This window comes from Oncorhynchus tshawytscha, linkage group LG22 (assembly GCF_018296145.1).
Source record: "Oncorhynchus tshawytscha isolate Ot180627B linkage group LG22, Otsh_v2.0, whole genome shotgun sequence".
Lineage (NCBI taxonomy): Eukaryota > Metazoa > Chordata > Actinopteri > Salmoniformes > Salmonidae > Oncorhynchus > Oncorhynchus tshawytscha.
This window is the reverse complement of record NC_056450.1, coordinates 8,328,828-8,352,261: the sequence shown is the minus strand read 5'-3', so window position 1 is coordinate 8,352,261 and position 23,434 is coordinate 8,328,828. Positions and strand designations below refer to the sequence as shown.

General features: G+C 43.6%; 2 protein-coding genes across 8 annotated transcripts in view; both read left to right on the top strand.

The window, feature by feature from the left end:
- Window positions 1-289: 289 nt before the first annotated feature.
- On the top strand, window positions 290-16,701 carry LOC112221686 (proton-transporting V-type ATPase complex assembly regulator TMEM9). Of its 3 annotated transcripts, none has more exons than XM_024383926.2 (6): window positions 290-365; window positions 725-882; window positions 2,846-2,937; window positions 9,483-9,591; window positions 12,822-12,953; window positions 14,934-16,701. In XM_024383926.2, the coding sequence occupies exons 2-6, from the start codon at window positions 787-789 to the stop codon at window positions 15,084-15,086; spliced, it is 582 nt and encodes a 193-aa protein (XP_024239694.1). In that variant the 5' UTR covers window positions 290-365; window positions 725-786; the 3' UTR covers window positions 15,087-16,701. The 3 variants fall into 3 exon arrangements, with proteins under 3 accessions (XP_024239694.1, XP_024239695.1, XP_024239696.1); XM_024383927.2 differs by having other exon boundaries at window positions 331-369; XM_024383928.2 differs by having other exon boundaries at window positions 331-398.
- A 1,336-nt stretch (window positions 16,702-18,037) lies between these two features.
- Window positions 18,038-23,434, top strand: part of LOC112221688 (dihydropyridine-sensitive L-type skeletal muscle calcium channel subunit alpha-1-like) — a 45,466-nt gene continuing 40,069 nt past the window's right edge. For 2 of the 5 annotated variants that reach the window (XM_042303645.1, XM_042303642.1), the window contains exons 1-2: window positions 18,039-18,702; window positions 21,375-21,480. In XM_042303645.1, the coding sequence (XP_042159579.1) occupies window positions 18,506-18,702; window positions 21,375-21,480 (303 nt within the window). In that variant the 5' untranslated portion in view covers window positions 18,039-18,505. Of the gene's footprint in view, window positions 18,703-21,374; window positions 21,481-23,434 lie in introns of all 5 variants that reach the window. The other 3 variants (XM_042303647.1, XM_042303644.1, XM_042303643.1) reach the window with 2 other exon arrangements.

The following is a 23,434-nucleotide window of genomic DNA, read 5'->3' as shown; positions in this document are numbered from 1 at the left end:
AATACAGTTTTCTTTATATATGACTCTATATGATATTGATATGACTACCAGGAAATGGAGCTATTGATCGGGTCAAGAAGAAGAAGCAGGGGTTTACCTTATACTTTCCACCAGAGCGAGAGAGGATACACATTTTAGTCAGTCAGAGAACAAACATTTGTCAATAGATTACACACACTGGACTGAGGCTTTTTCCCAATAGACATCAAATCGCATGCAATGATGTACACAAATTGTATAATGCCAGGGATCCTAGTAGGTCACACTTTTTAAATGTTTTATTCCAACCCAGTAGGTGGCACCATTGAAGTTGTTGCCAACAACGGTTAACACCACTGAAGAAGAACAGCTGAAGTCATCTTGTGGTATGTGCGTATGAAATAAATAATGTTTCCAAGGTATTTACTTGCTAATAAGTATATCGCTGGTGTGGTATTTTTTTCTGTTTAATTTGCAACATACACATATACATCAATGGCACGAATGTCTTCGACTTAGCTTCCATTTTAGGCCCTTTTGACAGCTTGCTAGCTGTTGTTGCTGTATCACTATAGACAGCAGTTGTAAATGAATTTGTTTATTTCAAAATGTAGCCAGAGAGAACATGTGGGAGACAACTTAATGGAATGATATGTAGTATCAAGCTATGTAACTAACATGTAACTAAACTAACTAAGATTTGCCATAAAGAGTGTGTTTGTGTGCCCTCTTCCTCCTCATATAGGGTAGTGTTCTTCCTCCAGTCCAGGGTAAGGAGGTTGCTACCTGGCGGGTCTGTCTGTTAGTATGTCGTCCAGGAGAGAACAGACTTCCATGTCCCTTTTAGTCGGCCTGCTGGTTGTACTGCTCAGTGACGCCATCTCCTTTGCACACGCTAGTAAGGTATATCAATTCCAGGACCATCAACTCTGGTGTATTCTAGCCCAGATCCGTTTCTGCTCTCTTTCCAATTCCATTGCCATAGCTGGCAACTTTTGAAGAAAGCTTGTGTGATAGCTTGTGTGATATTTGCAATGTGGATTTCATTGCCCAATGGCACAACCCCTAGACGGGGGTCTGGGGGTCCTGTTGTAAAAGCTCATTTCCTGCAATTCTACATATTCTGACATGGTTTAGGCCTATGACCAGAGTGGAAGATAATTTATTTTAGGACAACTGTTACGTTGAGTATGCACATTATTATAATATTTTTTAAATAATTATCTGGCTGTTTGACACTTTATTCAGACAGTAATTAAATGAGATGGGGAGACAGGAAAATGGGAAGGTTGGATGCAGGGATTGGTCCCTGTTCTCATGTGGAAAGTTGTATCTGACATGTGCCGGCGAGTGTTACCACTACACCAAAACTCTGTACAGTAAATACTAATATTAATGGTCTATGGCAGTGGGGAACCAAATCATAAGATTGTATTCTCCTTGTCCATAGACTGCTTTCAAGGTAAGGGCACAAACATTTTGTAATTTAGGTAAACTATCTCTTTAAAATAGGGCTGAAAATCCTGCTTGCTCTCCAGGAGGGTTGGCCACCCCTAATGTTTCCCCTGGGTGTTTGAAAATGTTCTTGTTATAACAATTAATTTCTCAAAATCACCCAACCTTCAATAAAAGTCTAATGAATTTCATTATTCAGGTGGTTTATTCCTTCTAGTTTAATATCATTGTCATCGTCTCACTCTACATAGATGCAATATGTGTTTTATGAGTTGTGAGTCCCCCCTAAAATGTCTCAAATGTTATTTGGTTCCTGGAGCATATAATATCCGGTGACGATTTGTATGACTCAATCAAAACGGTCCATTAATGGCTGAAAAAGACATGATTTAATATGATTAATTTTCAAAGACCCAGCAGTGTTTTCAAAGACACAGCAGTGTTTTGCTGACAAGCACACGCATCAACCCTATATTTTAGCCCATTGTTAAGCAGGAGAATTGTTCCACTGATCAGACTAAATGAAGTAAATAGATAATAAAAACTCATGAAAACAAGATTACATAAATCTACACCCTAACCAAATAATGTTTATATTTATTGTCCCCTCTGTAGAATAAAATCAGGTCACCCTGCCCGAAATTCCCTGCTAAAACATACTGTAGGTCTGTCTGCTGCTGCCTTTTTGTTGGCACAGCCTAAATGTCAATCACCTAACCAGGGGACTAATGCAAGTGTGGATTTAACATGCTGTCAAACGGCTGCATTCTGCAATAGAGGCGGGAGCAACAGCAGCCTCATTTTGTTGGCATTGTACATTAAACAGCTCTACCGTGCTACTATTGTTTTTACTTATATAAGCTCAGTGGATCAAGTTCTCTCTTTCCATTCAGTTCCACTCTAATCTTGAGGGGCGTTTCTCTAAAACATGCATCCAATCCACTTGATCCCTAACATAACGAGACCAATCCTATGCTTCAATGTTCCGCGGTTCACAGTGCTGTGGCAAGACAGGACGATGTTAGAGGTTCTGCTCGTGATGCTAACCTGCAGGCGCAGATGCTCCGATTTCAAAACGATTTGGAGCACAGTTGAAAAGTTAATGCGCTGACTATAATGGACGAATTAGGAAAATAAAAGCAGTGCTTTTCAATTACATGAGATATTAGAGATGTGCCATGAGAAGGAGGGTCAAACGCATGTGTCTCACAGCCAATGCGCGAGAGTTGGCAGCTCTGCATTGCTGTGATGGCCTACAGCGTTTGGCGTGACAAATGACAATGACAGCAATGGCGTTGACAAGACAGCACAAATAGACCTGGTATAAGCTAGTGTATACTGCTACTACTGTCATTTTTTTGATAATGCACATGTCACTGTATAGTAATAAAGATCTTCTCTATATTCTCAGAGTTTTGAAGATGTGCGCTGCAAATGTATCTGTCCACCCTACAGGAACATCACCGGACACATCTACAGCAGGAATGTCTCCCAGAAAGATTGGTGAGCAATTGTCTAGTGCATTACATGTGCATGCACATAATGCTGAATTCACAGTCTAGTCTTCCAATCTAGGGGTGGTGGATTTCAAGTTCCATACCAAAAAAACAACCATCCTAGACCAACTTTACTCCACACACAGAGATGCATACAAAGCTCTCCCCCGCCCTCCATTTGGCAAATCTGACCACAATTCTATCCTCCTGATTCCTGCTTACAAGCAAGAACTAAAGCAGGAAGTACCAGTGACTTGCTCAATACGGAAGTGGTCAGAGGACGCGGATGCTACACTACAGGACTGTTTTGCTAGCAGGAGGGACTGGTGCACTTCACAAAATAGATGGCATCGTGAGGGGGGACAATTATGTGGGTATATTGAAGAAACATCTCAAGACATCAGTCAGGAAGTTAAAGCTTGTTTGCAAATGCGTCTTTCTAATTGACAATGACCCCAAGCATACTTCCAAAGTGTGGCAAAATGGCTTAAGGACAACAAAGTCAAGGTATTGGAGTGGCCATCACGAAGCCCTGACCTCAATTCTATAGAAAATTTGTGGGCAGAACTGAAAAAGTGTGTGCGAGCAAGGAGGCCTACAAACCTGACTCAGGGTAGTGAGGTCTGCACAACGCATCACCGGGGGCAAACTACCTGCCCTCCAGGACACCTACACCACCTGATGCTACAGGAAGGCCATAAAGATCATCAAGGACATCAACCACCCGAGCCACTGCCTGTTCACCCCGCTGTCATCCAGAAGGCGAGGTCAGTACAGGTGCATCAAAGCTGGGACCGAGAGACTGAAAAACAGCTTCTATCTCAAGGCCATCAGACTGTTAAACAGCCACCACTAACATTGAGTGGCTACTGCCAACACACTGTCAATGACACTGACTCTACTCCAGCCACTTTAATAATGGGAATTGATGGGAAATGATGTAAATATATCACTAGCCACTTTAAACAATGCTACCTTATATAATGTTACTTACCCTACATTATTCATCTCATATGCATACGTAGATACTGTACTCTATATCATCGACTGCATCCTTATGTAATACATGTATCACTAGCCACTTTAACTATGCCACTTGGTTTACATACTCATCTCATATGTATATACTGTACTCGATATCATCTACCGTATCTTGCCTATGCTGCTCTGTACCATCACTCATTCATATATCCTTATGTACATATTCTTTATCCCCTTACACTGTGTATAAGACAGTAGTTTTTTTTTTGGAATTGTTAGTTAGATTACTTGTTCGTTATTACTGCATTGTCGGAACTAGAAGCACAAGCATTTCGCTACACTCGCATTAACATCTGCTAACCATGTGTATGTGACAAATAAAATTTGATTTGATTTGATTTGATTTAGTTACACCAGCTCTGTCAGGAGGAATGGGCCAAAATTCACCCAACTTATTGTGGGAAGCTTGTGGAAGGCTACCTGAAACATTTGACCCAAGTTAAACAATTTAAAGGCAATGCTACCAAATACTCATTGAGTGTATGTAAACTTCTGACCCACTGGGAATGTACTTCCGGCGCCGACAGAGATGGCCGCCTCGCTTCGCGTTCCTAGGAAACTATGCAGTTTTTTGTTTTTTTACGTGTTATTTCTTACACTAGTACCCCAGGTCATCTTAGGTTTCTTTACATACAGCCGAGAAGAACTACTGAATATAAGATCAGCGTCAACTCACCATCAGTACGACCAAGAATATGTTTTTCGCGATGCGGATCCTGTGTTCTGCCTTACAACCAGTGTAACCGAGTGGATCACATGCAGAGACCAAAAAAAAAAACGACTCAGAAAAAGAGGGAAACGAAGCGGTCTTCTGGTCAGACTCCGGAGACGGGCACATCGTGCACCACTCCCTAGCATTCTTCTTGCCAATGTCCAGTCTCTTGACAACAAGGTTGATGAAATCCGAGCAAGGGTAGCATTCCAGAGGGACATCAGAGACTGTAACGTTCTTTGCTTCACGGAAACATGGCTAACTGGAGAGACGCAATCCGAAGTGGTGCAGCCAACGGGTTTCTCCACGCATCGCGCCGACAGAAACAAACATCTTTCTGGTAAGAAGAGGGGCGGGGGCATATGCCTTATGACTAACGTGACATGGTGTGATGAAAGAAACATACAGGAACTCAAATCCTTCTGTTCACCTGATTTAGAATTCCTCACAATCAAATGTAGACCGCATTATCTACCAAGAGAATTCTCTTCGATTATAATCACAGCCGTATATATCCCCCAAGCAGACACATCGATGGCTCTGAACAAACTTTATTTAACTCTCTGCAAACTGGAAACGATTTATCCGGAGGCTGCATTCATTGTAGCTGGGGATTTTAACAAGGCTAATCTGAAAACAAGACTCCCTAAATTTTATCAGCATATCGATTGCGCAACCAGGGTGGAAAGACCCTGGATCATTGTTACTCTAACTTCCGCGACGCATATAAGGCCCTGCCCCGCCCCCTTTCGGAAAAGCTGACCACGACTCCATTTTGTTGATCCCTGCCTACAGACAGAAACTAAAACAAGAAGCTCCCACGCTGAGGTCTGTCCAACGCTGGTCCGACCAAGCTGACTCCACACTCCAAGACTGCTTCCATCACGTGGACTGGGAGATGTTTCGTATTGCGTCAGACAACAACATTGACGAATACGCTGATACGGTGTGCGAGTTCATTAGAACGTGCGTTGAAGATGTCGTTCCCATAGCAACAATTAAAACATTCCCTAACCAGAAACCGTGGATTGATGGCAGCATTCGTGTGAAACTGAAGGCACGAACCACTGCTTTTAATCAGGGCAAGGTGTCTGGTAACATGACTGAATACAAACAGTGCAGCTATTCCCTCCGCAAGGCTATCAAACAAGCTAAGCGCCAGTACAAAGACAAAGTAGAATCTCAATTCAACGGCTCAGACACAAGAGGTATGTGGCAGGGTCTACAGTCAATCACGGACTACAGGAAGAAACCCAGCCCAGTCACGGACCAGGATGTCTTGCTCCCAGGCAGACTAAATAACTTTTTTGCCCGCTTTGAGGACAATACAGTGCCACTGACACGGCCTGCAACGGAAACATGCGGTCTCTCCTTCACTGCAGCCGAAGTGAGTAAGACATTTAAACGTGTTAACCCTCGCAAGGCTGCAGGCCCAGACGGCATCCCCAGCCGCGCCCTCAGAGCATGCGCAGACCAGCTGGCCGGTGTGTTTACGGACATATTCAATCAATCCCTATACCAGTCTGCTGTTCCCACATGCTTCAAGAGGGCCACCATTGTTCCTGTTCCCAAGAAAGCTAAGGTAACTGAGCTAAACGACTACCGCCCTGTAGCACTCACATCCGTCATCATGAAGTGCTTTGAGAGACTAGTCAAGGACCATATCACCTCCACCCTACCTGACACCCTTGACCCACTCCAATTTGCTTACCGCCCAAATAGGTCCACAGACGATGCAATCTCAACCACACTGCACACTGCCCTAACCCATCTGGACAAGAGGAATACCTATGTGAGAATGCTGTTCATCGACTACAGCTCGGCATTCAACACCATAGTACCCTCCAAGCTCGTCATCAAGCTCGAGACCCTGGGTCTCGACCCCGCCCTGTGCAACTGGGTACTGGACTTCCTGACGGGCCGCCCCCAGGTGGTGAGGGTAGGCAACAACATCTCCTCCCCGCTGATCCTCAACACTGGGGCCCCACAAGGGTGCGTTCTGAGCCCTCTCCTGTACTCCCTGTTCACCCACGACTGCGTGGCCATGCACGCCTCCAACTCAATCATCAAGTTTGCGGACGACACAACAGTGGTAGGCTTGATTACCAACAACGACGAGACGGCCTACAGGGAGGAGGTGAGGGCCCTCGGAGTGTGGTGTCAGGAAAATAACCTCACACTCAACGTCAACAAAACTAAGGAGATGATTGTGGACTTCAGGAAACAGCAGAGGGAACACCCCCATCCACATCGATGGAACAGTAGTGGAGAGGGTAGCAAGTTTTAAGTTCCTCGGCATACACATCACAGACAAACTGAATTGGTCCACTCACACAGACAGCATCGTGAGGAAGGCGCAGCAGCGCCTCTTCAACCTCAGGAGGCTGAAGAAATTCGGCTTGTCACCAAAAGCACTCACAAACTTCTACAGATGCACAATCGAGAGCATCCTGGCGGGCTGTATCACCGCCTGGTATGGCAACTGCACCGCCCTCAACCGTAAGGCTCTCCAGAGGGTAGTGAGGTCTGCACAACGCATCACCGGGGGCAAACTACCTGCCCTCCAGGACACCTACACCACCCGATGCTACAGGAAGGCCATAAAGATCATCAAGGACATCAACCACCCGAGCCACTGCCTGTTCACCCCGCTGCCATCCAGAAGGCGAGGTCAGTACAGGTGCATCAAAGCTGGGACCGAGAGACTGAAAAACAGCTTCTATCTCAAGGCCATCAGACTGTTAAACAGCCACCACTAACATTGAGTGGCTACTGCCAACACACTGTCAATGACACTGACTCTACTCCAGCCACTTTAATCATGGGAATTGATGGGAAATGATGTAAATATATCACTAGCCACTTTAAACAATGCTACCTTATATAATGTTACTTACCCTACATTGTTCATCTCATATGCATACGTTGATACTGTACTCTATATCATCGACTGCATCCTTATGTAATACATGTATCACTAGCCACTTTAACTATGCCACTTGGTTTACATACTTATCTCATATGTATATACTGTACTCGATATCATCTACTGTATCTTGCCTATGCTGCTCTGTACCATCACTCATTCATATATCCTTATGTACATATTCTTTATCCCCTTACACTGTGTATGACAGTAGTTTTTTTTTTGGAATTGTTAGTTAGATTACTTGCTCGTTATTACTGCATTGTCGGAACTAGAAGCACAAGCATTTCGCTACACTCGCATTAACATCTGCTAACCATGTGTATGTGACAAATAAAATTTGATTTGAAAATTTGATTTGATTTGATTTGAATGTGATGAAAGAAATAAAAGCTCAAATAAATCATTCTCTCTACTATTATTCTGACATTGAAAAACGAGTTTTAATGACTCCAACCTAAGTGTATGTAAACATCTGACTTCAACTGTATGTGAGAATGCTGTTCGACTACAGCTCAGCGTTCAACACCATAGTGCCCACGAAGCTCATCACTAAGCTAATGACTCTAGGACTAAACACCTCCCTCTGCAACTGGATCCTGGACTTCCTGAAGGGCCACCCCCAGGTGGTAAGAGTAGGCAACAATACGTCTGCCATGCTGATCCTTAACACTGGGGCCCCTCAAGGGTTTGTACTTAGTCCCCTCCTGTATTCCCTGTTCACCCATGACTGCGTGGCTAAACACGACTCCAACACCATCATTAAGTTTGCTGACAACACAACAGTGGTAGGCCTGATAACCGACAACGATGAGACGGCCTATAGGGAGGAGGTCAGAGAACGGGCAGTGTGGTGCCAGGACACCAACCTCTCCCTCAATGTGAGCAAGACAAAGGAGCTGATCGTGGACTACAGGAAAAGGCGGGCCATACAGGCCCCCATTAACATTGACGGGGCTGTAGTGGAGCAGGTTGAGAGTTTCAAGTTCCTTGGTTTCCACATCACCAAATAACTATCATGGTCCAAACACACCAAGCCAGTCATGAAGAGGGCACGACAAAACCTTTTTCCCCTCACGAGACTGAAAGGATTTGGCATGGGCCTCCAGATCCTCAAAAGGTTCCACAGCTGCACTTTCGAGAGCATCCTGACCAGTTGCATCACCACCTGGTATGGCAACTGCTCGGCATCTGACCGTAAGGCGCTACAGAGGGTAGTGCGACCGGCCCAGTACATCACTGGGGCAAAGCTTCCTTCCATCCACGACCTATATAATACGCGGTGTCATAGGAAAGCCCATAAAATTGTCAGAGACTCCAGTCACCCAAGTTATAGACTGTTTTCACTGCTACCGCACGGCAAGTGGTACCAGAGCGCCAAGTCTAGGACCAAAAGGCTCCTCAACAGCTTCTACCGCCAAGCCATTAGACTGCTGAACAACTCATAAAAATCGCCACCAGACAATTTACATTGACCCCCCCCGTACACTGTTGCTTCTTGCTGTTTGTTTGTTACCTATGCATGACTTCACCCCCACCTACATATACAGATGCCCCTAGCCTGTATACACTGCCTCGTTATTGTTATTCTTATTGTGTTACTTTTCATTATTACCGTACTTATAATATTAGCCTACTTGGCAAATACTTTCTTCTTGAACTGCACTGTTAGTTAAGGGCTTTTCACGGTAAAGTCTACAGTTGTTGCCTACACTTGTGGCAAATAAAGTTTGATTTGGTTTAAATGAATAGATTTCCATTTGTTGTTTATGGTAGTCATGGAAAGGCTCAACTAAAAATGTAGACTACATCTTGGCCCAGTCCATAATGTCATCTTGGATCCATCATAATATGTGTATTTTTCGGTCCCCAGTAAGTGCCTCCATGTGGTGGAGCCCATGCCAGTGCCGGGCCATGATGTGGAGGCCTACTGTCTGCTGTGTGAGTGCAAGTATGAAGAACGCAGCAGCAACACCATCAAGGTACTGAGGTCTGACCCTTACACACAGTCCATCAACTGGTATTAACTGATGTTGGGTGTGGTTAAATTCCACGTGCCCATAGGAACAATTTTGCCTCTTAAATAACTCTCCCGAGGTTAAGGGTCACCGATTGTAACTCAGCAATGGTGGAAAGTGACTTCTAAGGACTTACTGTCCACTTAACAGATGGTTTCTAGCCTTAAGTTATGTTATGGCGTGGGCTGTGGGAGAACGGAACAGAACAGCTTTTATAATACGTTTTTTGTTCTTTGTGTTTTTTGGTTAATGTTACGGACTCTCTGGAGAACGTTTCTGCCCCCCTTTTTGTGCACAATTGTCTTATGAAACCTTTAAAATACAGTCGTGGTTCGCTTTATGCTTTGAATCCAGCATTTCCATACCTGAGCAACCGAAGATTCCCAACTGTGGTAAAAACTGACAGGTGGTAATGCTAAAGAGGAAATGGTATAGCAGCATGGTGTTCAAAACCATGAGGAAAAGAATACATTCACTGACTATCCATACAGCATGTTCTGTATGTAAGGCCCGTATCTAATAAGTGTAAATGCCAGATAATGAGAGAACCAGATTGTACTGAAATGCATGTTTTTTACACCTTAATGTTTATCAGTAAAATTCATTACAATTTCATTATGGTATGTGATGGCCGAATGTTGTACATTATGGCTGGCTTACTGGCATCTGTAAGTGTAGTAGAAGGTTCCACTACTCAGACCACAGGTTACGCTGTGAGTGCCAGAGCGGAGCTTAGTGGTGCAGGTTCCCAGGTGGTCATCGAAGTTCAGGTCCTTCTCCCAGATCTCAAACTTCAGGAAAGCACTGGATGCCACATTCAGAAAGTTGAATATGGCACTCCAGGATGGGTTTTGAGTGTCCTTGTCATGTCATGCCACCGGATTCGCCACCACACCAAACCTTGACATAGGGGTCAGGGGTAATTACCAGCAGGGTCCCCTCGAAGGCCGCTAGCATAACGACCCGACGTTTGCACCATGGACGCCAGCCAGGATACAGAGAAACAGAATTCTCAAGGACAGGGAGAGGGAGGAGGAGGCCATGGGGACGGCGGGATGGCGGGGGGGGGGACGGGTTCAAACACGTTACCGTGACAACAGGATGACCCTACTTAAGCCACATGAGTTTCCCCCTCCCCAAAAGGATGATGATAATAATAATAATTTTGCTAGGTATCGTTAGCTAGCGCTAGTTGGCTGTACCTGAGCCAAAACTCAAAACACATTGATAATCTTGAGAATCGCTATACATATCGTATCGTCACCAAAGTTTTGTGATAATATTGTGTCACGAGTTCCATTTGCAATTCCCAGCCCTATACTTCACAGAGAAGAGTAGATGCAAGTGAATAAAAAGTCCACTACATTCCTAAAGAAAATATGTACTTTCTACTCAATAGATTTTCTCTGACACCCAAAAGTACTCATTACATTTTGAATGCTTAGCAGCACATGGAAATGGTCTAATTCACGCACTTATCAAGAGAGAATCTCCGTCCCTACTGCCTCTTATCTGGCGGACTCACGAAACACAAGTGCTTTGTTTGTAAATGATGTATTATTTATACTTTTACTTTTGATACTTAGGTATATTTAAAACCAAATACTTTGACTTTTACTCAAGTATGATTTTACTGGGCGACTTAGCTTCTACTTGTCATTTTTGGATGAATTTACTTGTCATTTTTGTCTCTTCTATGGATGAATAGACAGCATGTATGGCCTCGTGTGGGCGAGCGGTTTGCTGATGTCAACGTTGTGAACAGAATGCCCCATGGACAACAAACACAATTGCATTTTGTGGACGCCGATTAGAATGCACAGCGATACCGTGACAAGATCCTGAGGCCCGTTGTCGTGCCATTCATCCGCCGCAATTCATCACCTCATGTTTCAGCATGATAATGCACGGCAAGGATCGGTACACAATTCCTGGAAGCTGAAAATGTCCCAGTTCTTCCATGACCTGCATACTCACCAGACATGTCACCCATTGAGCATGTTTATGGATCGACAGCGTATTTCAGTTCCCGCCAATATGTGGAGATGTGTCACGCTGCATGAGGCAAATGGTGGTCACACCAGATACTGACTGGTCTTCTGATCCACGACCCTACCTTTTTTTTTTTTTAAGGTATCTGTGACCAACAAATGTATATCTGTATTCCCAGTCATGTAAAATCCATTAGGGCCTAATTTATTTATTTCAATTGACTGATTTCCTAATGAACTGTAACTTTAATCTTTGGAATTGCTGAAGATTGCGTTTATATTTTTGTTCATTTTAATTTGGTAACAGAATTTTGAGTTGAATCACTTAATTCCAAAAACATATATATTAGTAAAAGCACTATAACTAATTGGTAGGTCTACCTTTACTTGTTACATCTGTGAACTTTCATTATACATCTGTGAACTTTCATTATTGTTCACCTAATACCTTTTTTGTACCATTGGTTAGAGCCTGTAAGTAAGCATTTCACTGTAAGGTTTACTCCTGTTGTATTCTGCGCATGTGACAAATAAACTGTGATTTGATTATGCTCCCTCATGAAGGAGAGAAATGAGAAAATATCTTTGGTAACGGAATTTCAAGGCACAGGGCAATGTTTCTTAAACTTTCACAAGGTAAATCATTTCTCCAAAACTAAATATAACTGTTGATATTATTTGGCAGGGGTCTTTAGGTCGACAGTAATGTGTTTTGATGTATTTCTAATACTTATTAAGACTTTTTCTGGTCGATGTTTTCTAAACACCCCTTTTCCATCTGACCAGAAATCTAAGCCTTTGCTTGTTCTTAATATTTAGGATAGAAAATAGCTGCTCAAATGTATATATGCCTTAATTTCTAAAATAAATATCTGGACTCTTAACTTTAATTTGACACTAGATTTGACATGCTCCTATGCAGTTCACATGTTGGTGTTCATGGGTCATTTTACTTCTTTTTTTACATGCCATGCTTTTTTAGATACTGCATTTGCCAATAATGTTTATAATAAATGATATATTTATAATATAGAAGTAATGTGTGAAATATCCCTCTCCCTCTGCTTTTTTTGTAATAATACATATTTTCTTCTCTTTGTATTCCTGCATATGTTTTAATATTTGCCTTTGCATTTCAAAAAGCAGCCAAAGGCCTTGTTTTCCCGAAATGTAATCAAAGCTGCATTATATCCTCTGTCCCAGGTGACCATCCTCATCTACCTGTCAGTGGTGGGCTCCCTCCTCCTCTACATGCTGTTCCTGCTGCTGGTTGACCCTCTGATCCGTAAACATGACCCGTATATCCAGCCCCTTCACAACGACGAGGACTCTGAGGTCGGCCAACCTTTTAAATACACATAGGCACACACAAATGAATGAGTTACTTTAACTGTTTGAATTCTGGAAGGTCAGACATATACAGGAGCTCTTTTTCCAGTTATCCTTTGTAGAGTGTCAAGCTTTTTGCTCCTCCACACAGTCATCACACAGAGGGATCATAAACTCACATTACCTATCAATTAAGCTTCGTGCTTTGATGACTTTAGTTCTCTTTCTTGATACCGCTACGTTTTGTTGAGGTTAACCAGGGAAGGTCAACAGGTGAAGAACACAGGAGTATGTGTGACGTCTTGTGTCTGTAACGTCCTGTGTCTGTAACGTCTTGTGTCTGTAACGTCCTGTGTCTGTAACGTCCTGTGTCTGTAACGTCCTGTGTCTGTAACGTCTTGTGTCTGTAACGTCCTGTGTCTGTGTCTGTAACGTCCTGTGTCTGTAACGTCCTGTGTCTGTAACGTCCTGTGTCTGTAACGTCCTGTGTCTGTAACGTCTTGTGTCTGTAACGTCCTGTGTCTGTAACGTCCTGTGTCTGTAACGTCCTGTGTCTGTAACGTCCTGTGTCTGTAACGTCCTGTGTCTGTAACGTCCTGTGTCTGTAACGTCCTGTGTCTGTAACGTCCTGTGTCTGTAACGCCCTGTGTCTGTAACGTCCTGTGTCTGTAACGTCCTGTGTCTGTAACGCCCTGTGTCTGTAACGCCCTGTGTCTGTAACGTCCTGTGTCTGTAACGTCCTGTGTCTGTAACGTCCTGTGTCTGTAACGTCCTGTGTCTGTAACGTCCTGTGTCTGTAACGTCCTGTGTCTGTAACGTCCTGTGTCTGTAACGTCCTGTGTCTGTAACGTCCTGTGTCTGTAACGTCCTGTGTCTGTCTCCTGTGTCTGTAACGTCCTGTGTCTGTAACGTCCTGTGTCTGTAACGTCCTGTGTCTGTAACGTCCTGTGTCTGTAACGTCCTGTGTCTGTAACGTCCTGTGTCTGTAACGTCCTGTCTGTAACGTCTTGTGTCTGTAACGTCCTGTGTCTGTAACGTCCTGTGTCTGTAACGTCCTGTGTCTGTAACGTCGTGTCTGTAACGTCTTGTGTCTGTAACGTCCTGTGTCTGTAACGTCCTGTGTCTGTAACGTCCTGTGTCTGTAACCTGTGTCTGTAACGTCCTGTGTCTGTAACGTCCTTGTGTCTGTAACGTCCTGTGTCTGTAACGTCCTGTGTCTGTAACGTCCTGTGTCTGTAATGTCTTGTGTCTGTAACGTCTTGTGTCTGTAACGTCCTGTGTCTGTAACGTCTTGTGTCTGTAACGTCCTGTGTCTGTAACGTCCTGTGTCTGTAACGTCCTGTGTCTGTAACGTCCTGTGTCTGTAACGTCCTGTGTCTGTAACGTCCTGTGTCTGTAACGTCCTGTGTCTGTAACGTCTTGTGTCTGTAACGTCCTGTGTCTGTAACGTCCTGTGTCTGTAACGTCCTGTGTCTGTAACGTCTTGTGTCTGTAACGTCCTGTGTCTGTAACGTCCTGTGTCTGTAACGTCCTGTGTCTGTAACGTCCTGTGTCTGTAACGTCCTGTGTCTGTAACGTCCTGTGTCTGTAACGTCCTGTGTCTGTAACGTCCTGTGTCTGTAACGTCCTGTGTCTGTAACGTCCTGTGTCTGTAACGTCCTGTGTCTGTAACGTCCTGTGTCTGTAACGTCCTGTGTCTGTAACGTCCTGTGTCTGTAACGTCCTGTGTCTGTAACGTCTTGTGTCTGTAACGTCCTGTGTCTGTAACGTCCTGTGTCTGTAACGTCCTGTGTCTGTAACGTCCTGTGTCTGTAACGTCCTGTGTCTGTAACGTCCTGTGTCTGTAACGTCCTGTGTCTGTAACGTCCTGTGTCTGTAACGTCCTGTGTCTTTAACGTCCTGTGTCTGTAACGTCTTGTGTCTGTAACGTCCTGTGTCTGTAACGTCCTGTGTCTGTAACTTCCTGTGCTCTGTCTCCCCTCACAGGACATGCGGCCGCAGCCTGAGGGTGCCAGCGCTGCTCAGGGAGGCAGAAGTAACACCGTACTGGAGAGGGTCGAGGGGGCACAGCAGCGGTGGAAAAAGCAGGTCCAGGAACAGCGCAAGACTGTCTTTGACCGACACAAGATGCTTAGTTAAACCCCAATGGCTGGCTTCAGATCAGAGGCTAGTCACCTCCTGAGCTTTGTCCACATCTGCTGCTGTTATACTGTCATTAGCTACATCGTTGTTGTTCAGGATTTCAGTTCCTTTGCCATTTCAATACATTCCCAGCACCTTTAGGACAGCTTATGTACAGTAATGCTGTTTGGAATGATGGCTGGCTCAAATTGTCCTTTGTTTCCAAAATGGTGGTTGCAGTCATGACTCCAAAGCTAAAGAATACAGATGTGATAGATGTGTACCAAATGAGGAGTATAACAAAACAGCATAATGCAAGTTGCATCTTCATCTCTGCGTCATACACTGAGTGTACAAAACATTAAGAATACCTGCTCTTTCCATGACACCGACTGACCAGGGGAAAGCTATGATCCCTTATTGATGTCACTTGTTAAATCCACTTCAATCAGTGTAGAATGAAGGGATGGAGACAGTTTTAAAGAAGGATGATTAAGCCTCGAGACAATTGGGACATCGATTGTGTGTGTGCCATTCAGACGGTGAATGGGCAAGACAAAATATTTGTGCCTTTAAACGGTGTATGGTGGTAGGTGCCAGGCTCACCGGTTTGTGTCAAGAACTGCAACGCTGCTGGGTTTTTCCACACTTCACAGTTTCCCAAAGGACATCCACCCAACTTGACACAACTGTGGGAAGCATAGGAGTCAACATGGGCCAGCATCCCTGTGGAACGCTTTTATGCTGTTCTGAGTGCAAGAAGGGGGTGGGGGGTGCAACTCAATATTAGGAAAGTGTTTCTAATGGTTGTTATACTTGGTGTATATCGTTAAATGAAACTGGATATATTGCAATGACGTCGTAAAAAAAAAAAACCGCTTGAAAGAATAGGACTGATTCAGAATGTCTTAATATGCTTAAGCACCTTTTAAATAGATATATATTTTCAACCCTCATTGTAGCATTGTTGTGTTGTGAAGCTACCTCGGTACCTCGGGTTTTTATTAAGCCTTGTGATAATGATTCATAGTTTTGCTGACTTTGTTTTGAGAGGCTCTGAAGTGGAGACTTGAGTTTGTTGAAACCTCTGAGGTAGCTGAATGAATGGCTTGGCTTGAAAACGCTCTTTTATAATGTAGTTATTAAGTGTAGAATCACTGGTTAATGGTTTTTGGAATTACTGGACTGCCAAATGGCTTTGAATGATTCCGGAGTGGAATATTGCAGTCAGTTGGATTGCTTCTCACATTGTTAGCGAGGACTGATGCTCTGTGCTGTGCGTGTGCACTTTCCATTCACAAGGTGACGTTATGCTGGCCTGCTTTTACTCAGACATACATGTTACGGAATGATGATGTCTGTTGAAATATTATTTCTTAGTGTGTTTTTTAGCTGTTGTATTTAAATGCAGATGCACTCTTTTTAATTGACGTTGTTTTGAATATAATTTTCATAATGTGAAAATGATCGGTTGATTTTTAAGACATCAACTGATACGTTTGAATCGGTTATTACATTTGTTTGTTACAGTTGTCATATCTTGCACTGTTGAAAGAATGTCTGTTTGATGTAATTGTCTACATCATGCTTGGAAAACAATAAAAGAAAAAAAGTTCCCTTGGTTGAGCTTATATATCCTGTTGAAGTTGTTTGGTGAAATCTGTTTAAAGTAGTTTGAAGCCGCTTTTGTCTTCATTCATTATGTTAGAGACCTTGTTGTCACTTGCTTTGCTTACTGAAGCCGTATCCCTCGTCTTCTGTTGTGCTTGTATTACTCATGACCACTAGATGGCAGCACATCATTTTTTTATATTTTTTTATAGGCCTGTCTATGTTAGCTGGGCCTGGGGGGAGATACTTCAAAGAACAAAATGACCAACCACACATTTTGTTAACAGAACACTTAGCTTAGTCCTTTTTAACAACGTTGCAGTAGCTAGAGGACTTGTGATAAGCTATTACACAGCCTTTATGATTCACCTTACAAGTTTAAATTAAATGCTTGTGTGTTGTTTTTTTTGTTTGGTATAGGAAGTTAGAAGTTGTGAATGGTATTCTTTTGATGCAGTTTAGACATGCCACCTGCCCTATCCTGGAGAGGGGTTCTGTGGAATTATGGTGCCGAGATCAATGTCAAACAGGTAAATATGTTGTGTAACACTTCAGAGAAATCATGACAACATGAGAAGACTCTTAATCGTCGCTAATGGCCCTATTCCCTATATATTGCACTACTTTTGGCCAGATATTGCACTACTTTTGGCCAGGGTCCTGGTCAAAACTAGCGCACTAAATAGGGAGTAGGGTGGCATTTGGGATGCATCCTTTGTGTTCCTGCATGCCAACTCACTGTGCTGTTCAGATGAAGAATGTTTATACTGTAGACTAGTTTGGGTTGGTACTATGATATAAACACTCCTCCATCTGCACTGTGTCACAGAAGCACAACAAGTCAGCCTGCCCTGGCCACTGAAGGCAAGAAAGAACATCCACACCTCTTTTCCTCCCTCTCTCCTCCCTCTTTTCTCCTCTCTTCTTTTTCATGTGTTCAGACAATGCCGCTAGAGCTGCTACAAGTACCTCCTTCCTGGCCTCCCTCTTTCCTCTTCTTCATGTTCACAGATTAGTGTCTTCTTTAGATCTCTAGTCGGTAAGGGGACAGCTGCACACTTTCTCTGTCTCTCTTGGGTACAGGCTGTTTTTTCTGCTGCCTCAGGAGGACTTCCTCTATCACTGACTGATCGTGCTTCCCCCTTCATCCCTTGTGCGCACCGTCCCCCACGCCCTCACCCCCCAAAACCCCCTTCGCTACCCCTCTACTCCCCTACACCCTCCTCAGCCCCCCTGCTGTCAATCCCCCTACCCTCCACCTCCAGCCTGTTAGCCATCCCCAAGCATGGCTACAGTCAGTCCCCTACCCTCCACCCCACCCCACCCCTGCTGTCAGTCCCCCTACCCTCCACCTCCAGCCTGTTAGCCATCCCCAAGCATGGCTACAGTCAGGCCGTCGTTAGCGCTCTATATTTAAATCAGGGAGGCGGCCGGGCCAGCTGCTGTTCTTCAAGCAGCTCTGAGACAGCTCCTCTTAAGTTTTCCTCTCCTGGTCTGGTGCAGTTTACTCCTCTAACAGGAGCCTGGGCCAAGTGGATCGCTGTCCTCTCCCTGTTCCTGTGGCTCTGAGGGAGAGAGAGACAAGAGTCAGGAGGACAGAAAGAAGGAGAGAGAAGGAAGGGAGTGGAGGCAGAAGAGAAGAGAGCACAGAACTGATGACCTAATGATTGTGGAAGTTCTGGAACTTAAGCGGGGCCACAGTGGAGTCACTACACAAAGTTGTGTAGCAGATACAAACGTTTCTGGAATATTTGGTGGTGATTAGAGGAGAGGACGTATCTTCCCAGGATTTAGAAGCTTTGTCCCAGGCGGGACAGTAGGACAGTATGGCGTCCAGCGGTGAGCCGGCGATGGCTGCGTTGACGTCGTTCATCATGAACGAAGAGGAGCTGAAGAGGAAGCAGAGGGATAAGTTGAAGAAGATGCAGGCGACGGGGGGTAACCCTCGCCCCGCCCGATCCCTCTTCTTCTTCACTCTCAATAACCCCTTCAGAAAAGCCTGCATTAACATCGTAGAGTGGAAGTATCCTTTCAGGGCCCGTACAGTACACAGAAATGCATGCGCGCACACATGCACCCTGCGCTCTTTAACACAATCCTGACTCTTGCTCTTTGATTCTGTCGAAGAAATGTTCCATGTGACTTATTTAAGTGATAATGCCCGAGAAGTACAGGTGTTTGTTGGATATGTTGGCACGGGAGTTGTTAAGGCCCGAGACGAAGTCGGGTGTTATACTCTCTGTATGCTCTCTACTCATGTCATGCCTTTATTCTCTACAGAACATTTATGTGCTTGGTGGTTGAACCTTCTATTCTACAGTATCACTCTCGTTTGGACATTTCACAGACTTTAAATGTGTCACTTGCCAAATGTTTTTTTTTAGACCAAGTACATATGCAAAAGCAATCTGCCTGCCATGCTAAAAGTGTACGAATAGTTTAACAGGGAACTTCCCAGCTGGTGCATTTAGTTCCTAAGCGCAGCCATGTCTTATAATCCTCTTTCAAATCTCTGTTGAGTAACTGTTGTAGGTGTTAAAACATTTGTTATGCAGCCTGCCTGGGTTGCCCACCCAGAGTCTATGTGAAATATGTAACCCCAGTCTTTTCACTGTCCGAGAGTGCTTATCCACGGGTTAACCCTGCACGATTTAAAAAACCCAAAGGTTAATGAAGCCAGTTCATTTAGCGATTAGTGTCTGGCTGACTTGGCTGCTTTTATGTGGAAAGAGCATTGTTGAAATGTTAGGGCACAGTTAGCCCATAGATATATATTCTACCAGTATCATATAGTAGTAGCCATAATATCTACGGTATTATATACGGCATCTACTGTGTTATTGGGTGCACTTTCAAATTGCCATGGTCTGAGCTGAGGGGCTTTTCCACCCATTCTAGTTATTCTATGTCTACGACAGTCAGCTTGATCCTGAAGACAGGTTGTTGAAGGATGTTTTCCTACTCTGGGGGTTTCCCACCCTGTTTTCGGATCAGTCTCGTTTACTATAGCTGTCTGCTGGTTATACATTGGTAAAAACATTTAATCTAGATTTCATCTAGTATTCGTCGACACTATTTCTCCTGGCCAGAGGCAAAAGGACTTTTGATGGTGGAGATTGTTATTTCTTAGATCCACTGCTTGTGTCCATCATAGATTATGGTTTGTAAAATAATTTGCCAATTGACAGGATGACCTATTCATAGATTAAAGATGGCACCTACTTTTGTTTTTCTGCAGGCATTGTCGGTTGTTAGGATGAAGCATCCTCTTTGCATTCAACCATAAAAAGAGAGTTTGATTGTTTACACATCACTTTGTGCTCACAGAATCCAGGCCTCAGGTACTCGGAGCAGAAGAATGTTCTAGAAATAGAAGCTAAAAATATATGCTCTTTACAACACTTGTAAAAATGACTTTTCCCTATGTGCCAGACACAACGCCATGCACGAGACCGACCTTAGTAATGCATCATCATCATAGGCAACTCATTTGAGTTTGTGGGACTTATTTGAGTTTGTATAAAGTGTGTTTAAAGGGTTTGTAAATATTCTGGGCTGGTGGTCAGTAGTGCAGCTGTCCTGTGGCATCACACTGAGACACTGCTGCTGAGCTGGCAGGGGATTTCTGACATAGCTCCACTTAGAGGTGGGAATGAGCAGGGCGGGCAGGATTATGGCAGGTTCATGGTCCGTTTATATTCGTTTTTATTTTTAATTCAGTTTCATTTTAGTTCGTTTTCAGACCTGATTTGCTAGTTTTTATTTAGTTTAAGTTTAATGAAAAATATTTATTTCGTTTTTATATTATTTAGTTTCAGTTAGGGACAGAAAGTATACGTGGGAGGCTAGAAGCCATTGGTGTATAGTTTCTGTGTTTTTTGGGATGTCACTTTTTGCCACTGGGGACAGTAATACAAAAAATGATGGGTCAGGTCCAACTTTATATGGACAAAGTGATTGATGATTCCACACCATTAATTCCTATGTGAAGACTCAATGGCCCATTTGAAGCTCAGGAAGTCGGTTTTACTTTGCTAAAATGGTGTTTCATGTTGACATAAAATCTACAGTATGAAGATAGGCAGAAAATGCTTCCCCAATAGAAATCCCGGATCACACTTGTTTTCAAGGCGACGTTAGCTAGCTAAGCTCATGCGCAGAAACACGTCATCGGGTCTAACGGTCAACTCGCGTCGAACTGCGCATGTGCAGGCTATCAAATCAAAGGCACTAATTTGATATAAAGTTGTTTTTGACAAAAATGAAAAAATTTGTCCGTTTTTCACTTTCACCAAGTTGGAATAACAACATGTTCAACTACTTAAATGACATTGGCGCGAATCTGTTGTGCATTTTGATTTAGGAGGCTAGATTCAGTGCTGCGCCCTCACTGAGTATCTCAAGGCCAACAGGGTTAATACAGGCTGCCAGTAGCAACTCAATTACATTTAGAACTTCTTCTGCGTACGATTTTAAAATAATCGGTTCACAGACATGCAGACGCAAAACAAATTAGGAAATCACTTGACTGTTTTCACCATCAAGGTCGTATCTCAGGAAGCATCACAGTGAAATCCACAACAAGAGCATATCTCTCAATAGCTCAATGTTCCTGTCTGGTCCAGTCTCATATTTTTAAATATTAGCCCTGTGTGTATCTGCCTGGTTGTTGTCTTCCTGAGCCGTCCTCTCCAGACCCTTTGAGATCATCATCCTGCTGACCATCTTTGCCAACTGTGTGGCCTTGGCTGTGTTCCTACCCATGCCTGAAGACGACAACAACGCTACCAACACCAGCCTGGTGAGAACCTACTGACCTGATCTTCAGTTTGTGTGTGTAAAGCTGTTCTGATTGTAACATAATTATGACATGCACTGAGTATACCATACATTAGGAAAACCTGCTGGCCCGTGTTGACTCCAATGACCCCACAGTTGAGGCTACATTTGGGGGGGTTTTCCCAGTGGAGTGATGTCACATCAACATGCAGTAAGAGGGTATTTTGTGGCTGATGGCAACTAAGTCATGTTGAACAAACTTGACGGTCGTCAGTTGGACAACAACAGCTGTGTCCTTCTATCCTTAGTGTATGACTGGTAGGCTAATACATGGCACAAATGCTTGAAATCCAAGTAATCTCCTTTCGAAACAAACAAAGTGTTTGGTCATAGTCAGTTGGTCATCTCGGTGCTTCCCCTTTCGAGTCATCGCCAGGTCAGACTGTCCTGTCCAGTAGCTAACTGCTCCAGCTATAGTACATCGGCCCCTTGAGTCCCATCCTCATCCTCAACATGCCTCCAGAGCTAAGACAGTGCTATACGTAGCGCAACATGTGGAAATATACTGACAAGGAGGCAAGGGAATCAGTGAGAGGGTTTTAGTTTACATGCTGAAAGTTTTATATAGAGGTTTTCAGAGTATGAGGTTGAGATTTTGGAGCCTTGGTTTTTGACAGTGTCACACCAGCATGGTAAATGAGACCATGACATTAGTTTGGATATAGTCGCTCATGACAGACTGTTAGCTGGAGAGATTTGTTTCTGGGTTCCAAGATTAGCCAGGATGTGATTTCCGTCCGCATACACTGGACAACAGCCGCTCATCATCTTAACACCGCTACGCTATCAACTAGGCTGGGTGACAGTCTGAACTGCTCTCTTACCAGCTCAAATCCATAATGAAATAGACAGGCACCCAGGCTAAGTATCAACAGCACCTAATAAAATATCTGTCGATCAGATATAGTTTTAATAAATTGATCACACTCTACATAGCAGGTGACTCTTAATGTCTCCAACGTTTATCACACTCAGTGACTGTAAGGCAAGACAGGCGTTAGGCAGGTGTTCGCCCTCCCTAGCCTGGTCTGAGGAGCATCCTGAGGCTTTATATTTAGGCCTGTTCTCATAGGTGTGTGTTGATGTACTGATGTGGGTGTGGGAGTATGGTGCAGGCCATAGTTCTGAGTCGGAGGGTTATACTTGTACATAACCCCACAACCCAGGAGGTTTTTCCATACACTCACCCCATAATTTAGGGGATTTCTGAAGGACTATTTGAAAGAGTCTTGAGATAACTAGTCGATGATACTGGAGAGTGGCTATGTGTGTAAGGATTGTCTCCGAAGATCAGAGACAGGCTTTCAGATCAGGCACACAGAACATGCAATGTAAAATAAATCTAGTTGTTTCAACTCATTATTTTTAAGTAACTGGTTCTGCAGTTTTTTTTCTCAGCCCAAGTATTACCTGAATAACCCAAAACATTGGCCAAACAAGAGAGAACTATACTGAACAAAAATATAAACACAACGTGCAACAATTTCAAAGATTTTACTGAGTTACATTTCATTTAAGGAAATCAGTCAATTGAAATGAATTCATTATGTCTTAATCTATGGATTTAACAAATTTGTGGCCAAAATTAGAGAAAAATAAGCTTTTTGTGCATATGAAAAATATCTAGGATCTTTTATTTCAGCTCATGAAATACATGTTGCATTTATATTTTTGCACAGTCTAGTTCTACACACAGACAGTGCTTTTAACATACATATTTGACACATGTTGCTCTTCATGATTACATTGTGCATGTTCATTTCTATAGTAATTAATATTCAACATGTCCTCACCTGGGATTTGAACTTGCAACCTCTTGGTTCACGGCATTCCAATCTTACAGCTACGCCACCACACCTCGGTCAATGACTGATTTCACCTGTGTTGCTACACTACGCACTTCAAAGTCAATCTCA

Bases quoted from the DNA above. Each gene is read 5' to 3' on its own strand.
- LOC112221686 (XM_024383926.2), top strand. From the start codon at position 787: ATGTCGTCCAGGAGAGAACAGACTTCCATGTCCCTTTTAGTCGGCCTG. The intron at 883-2,845 runs GTATATCAATTC...CTATATTCTCAG, and splicing joins CCTTTGCACACGCTAGTAAG to AGTTTTGAAGATGTGCGCTG. The intron at 2,938-9,482 runs GTGAGCAATTGT...TTCGGTCCCCAG, and splicing joins AATGTCTCCCAGAAAGATTG to TAAGTGCCTCCATGTGGTGG.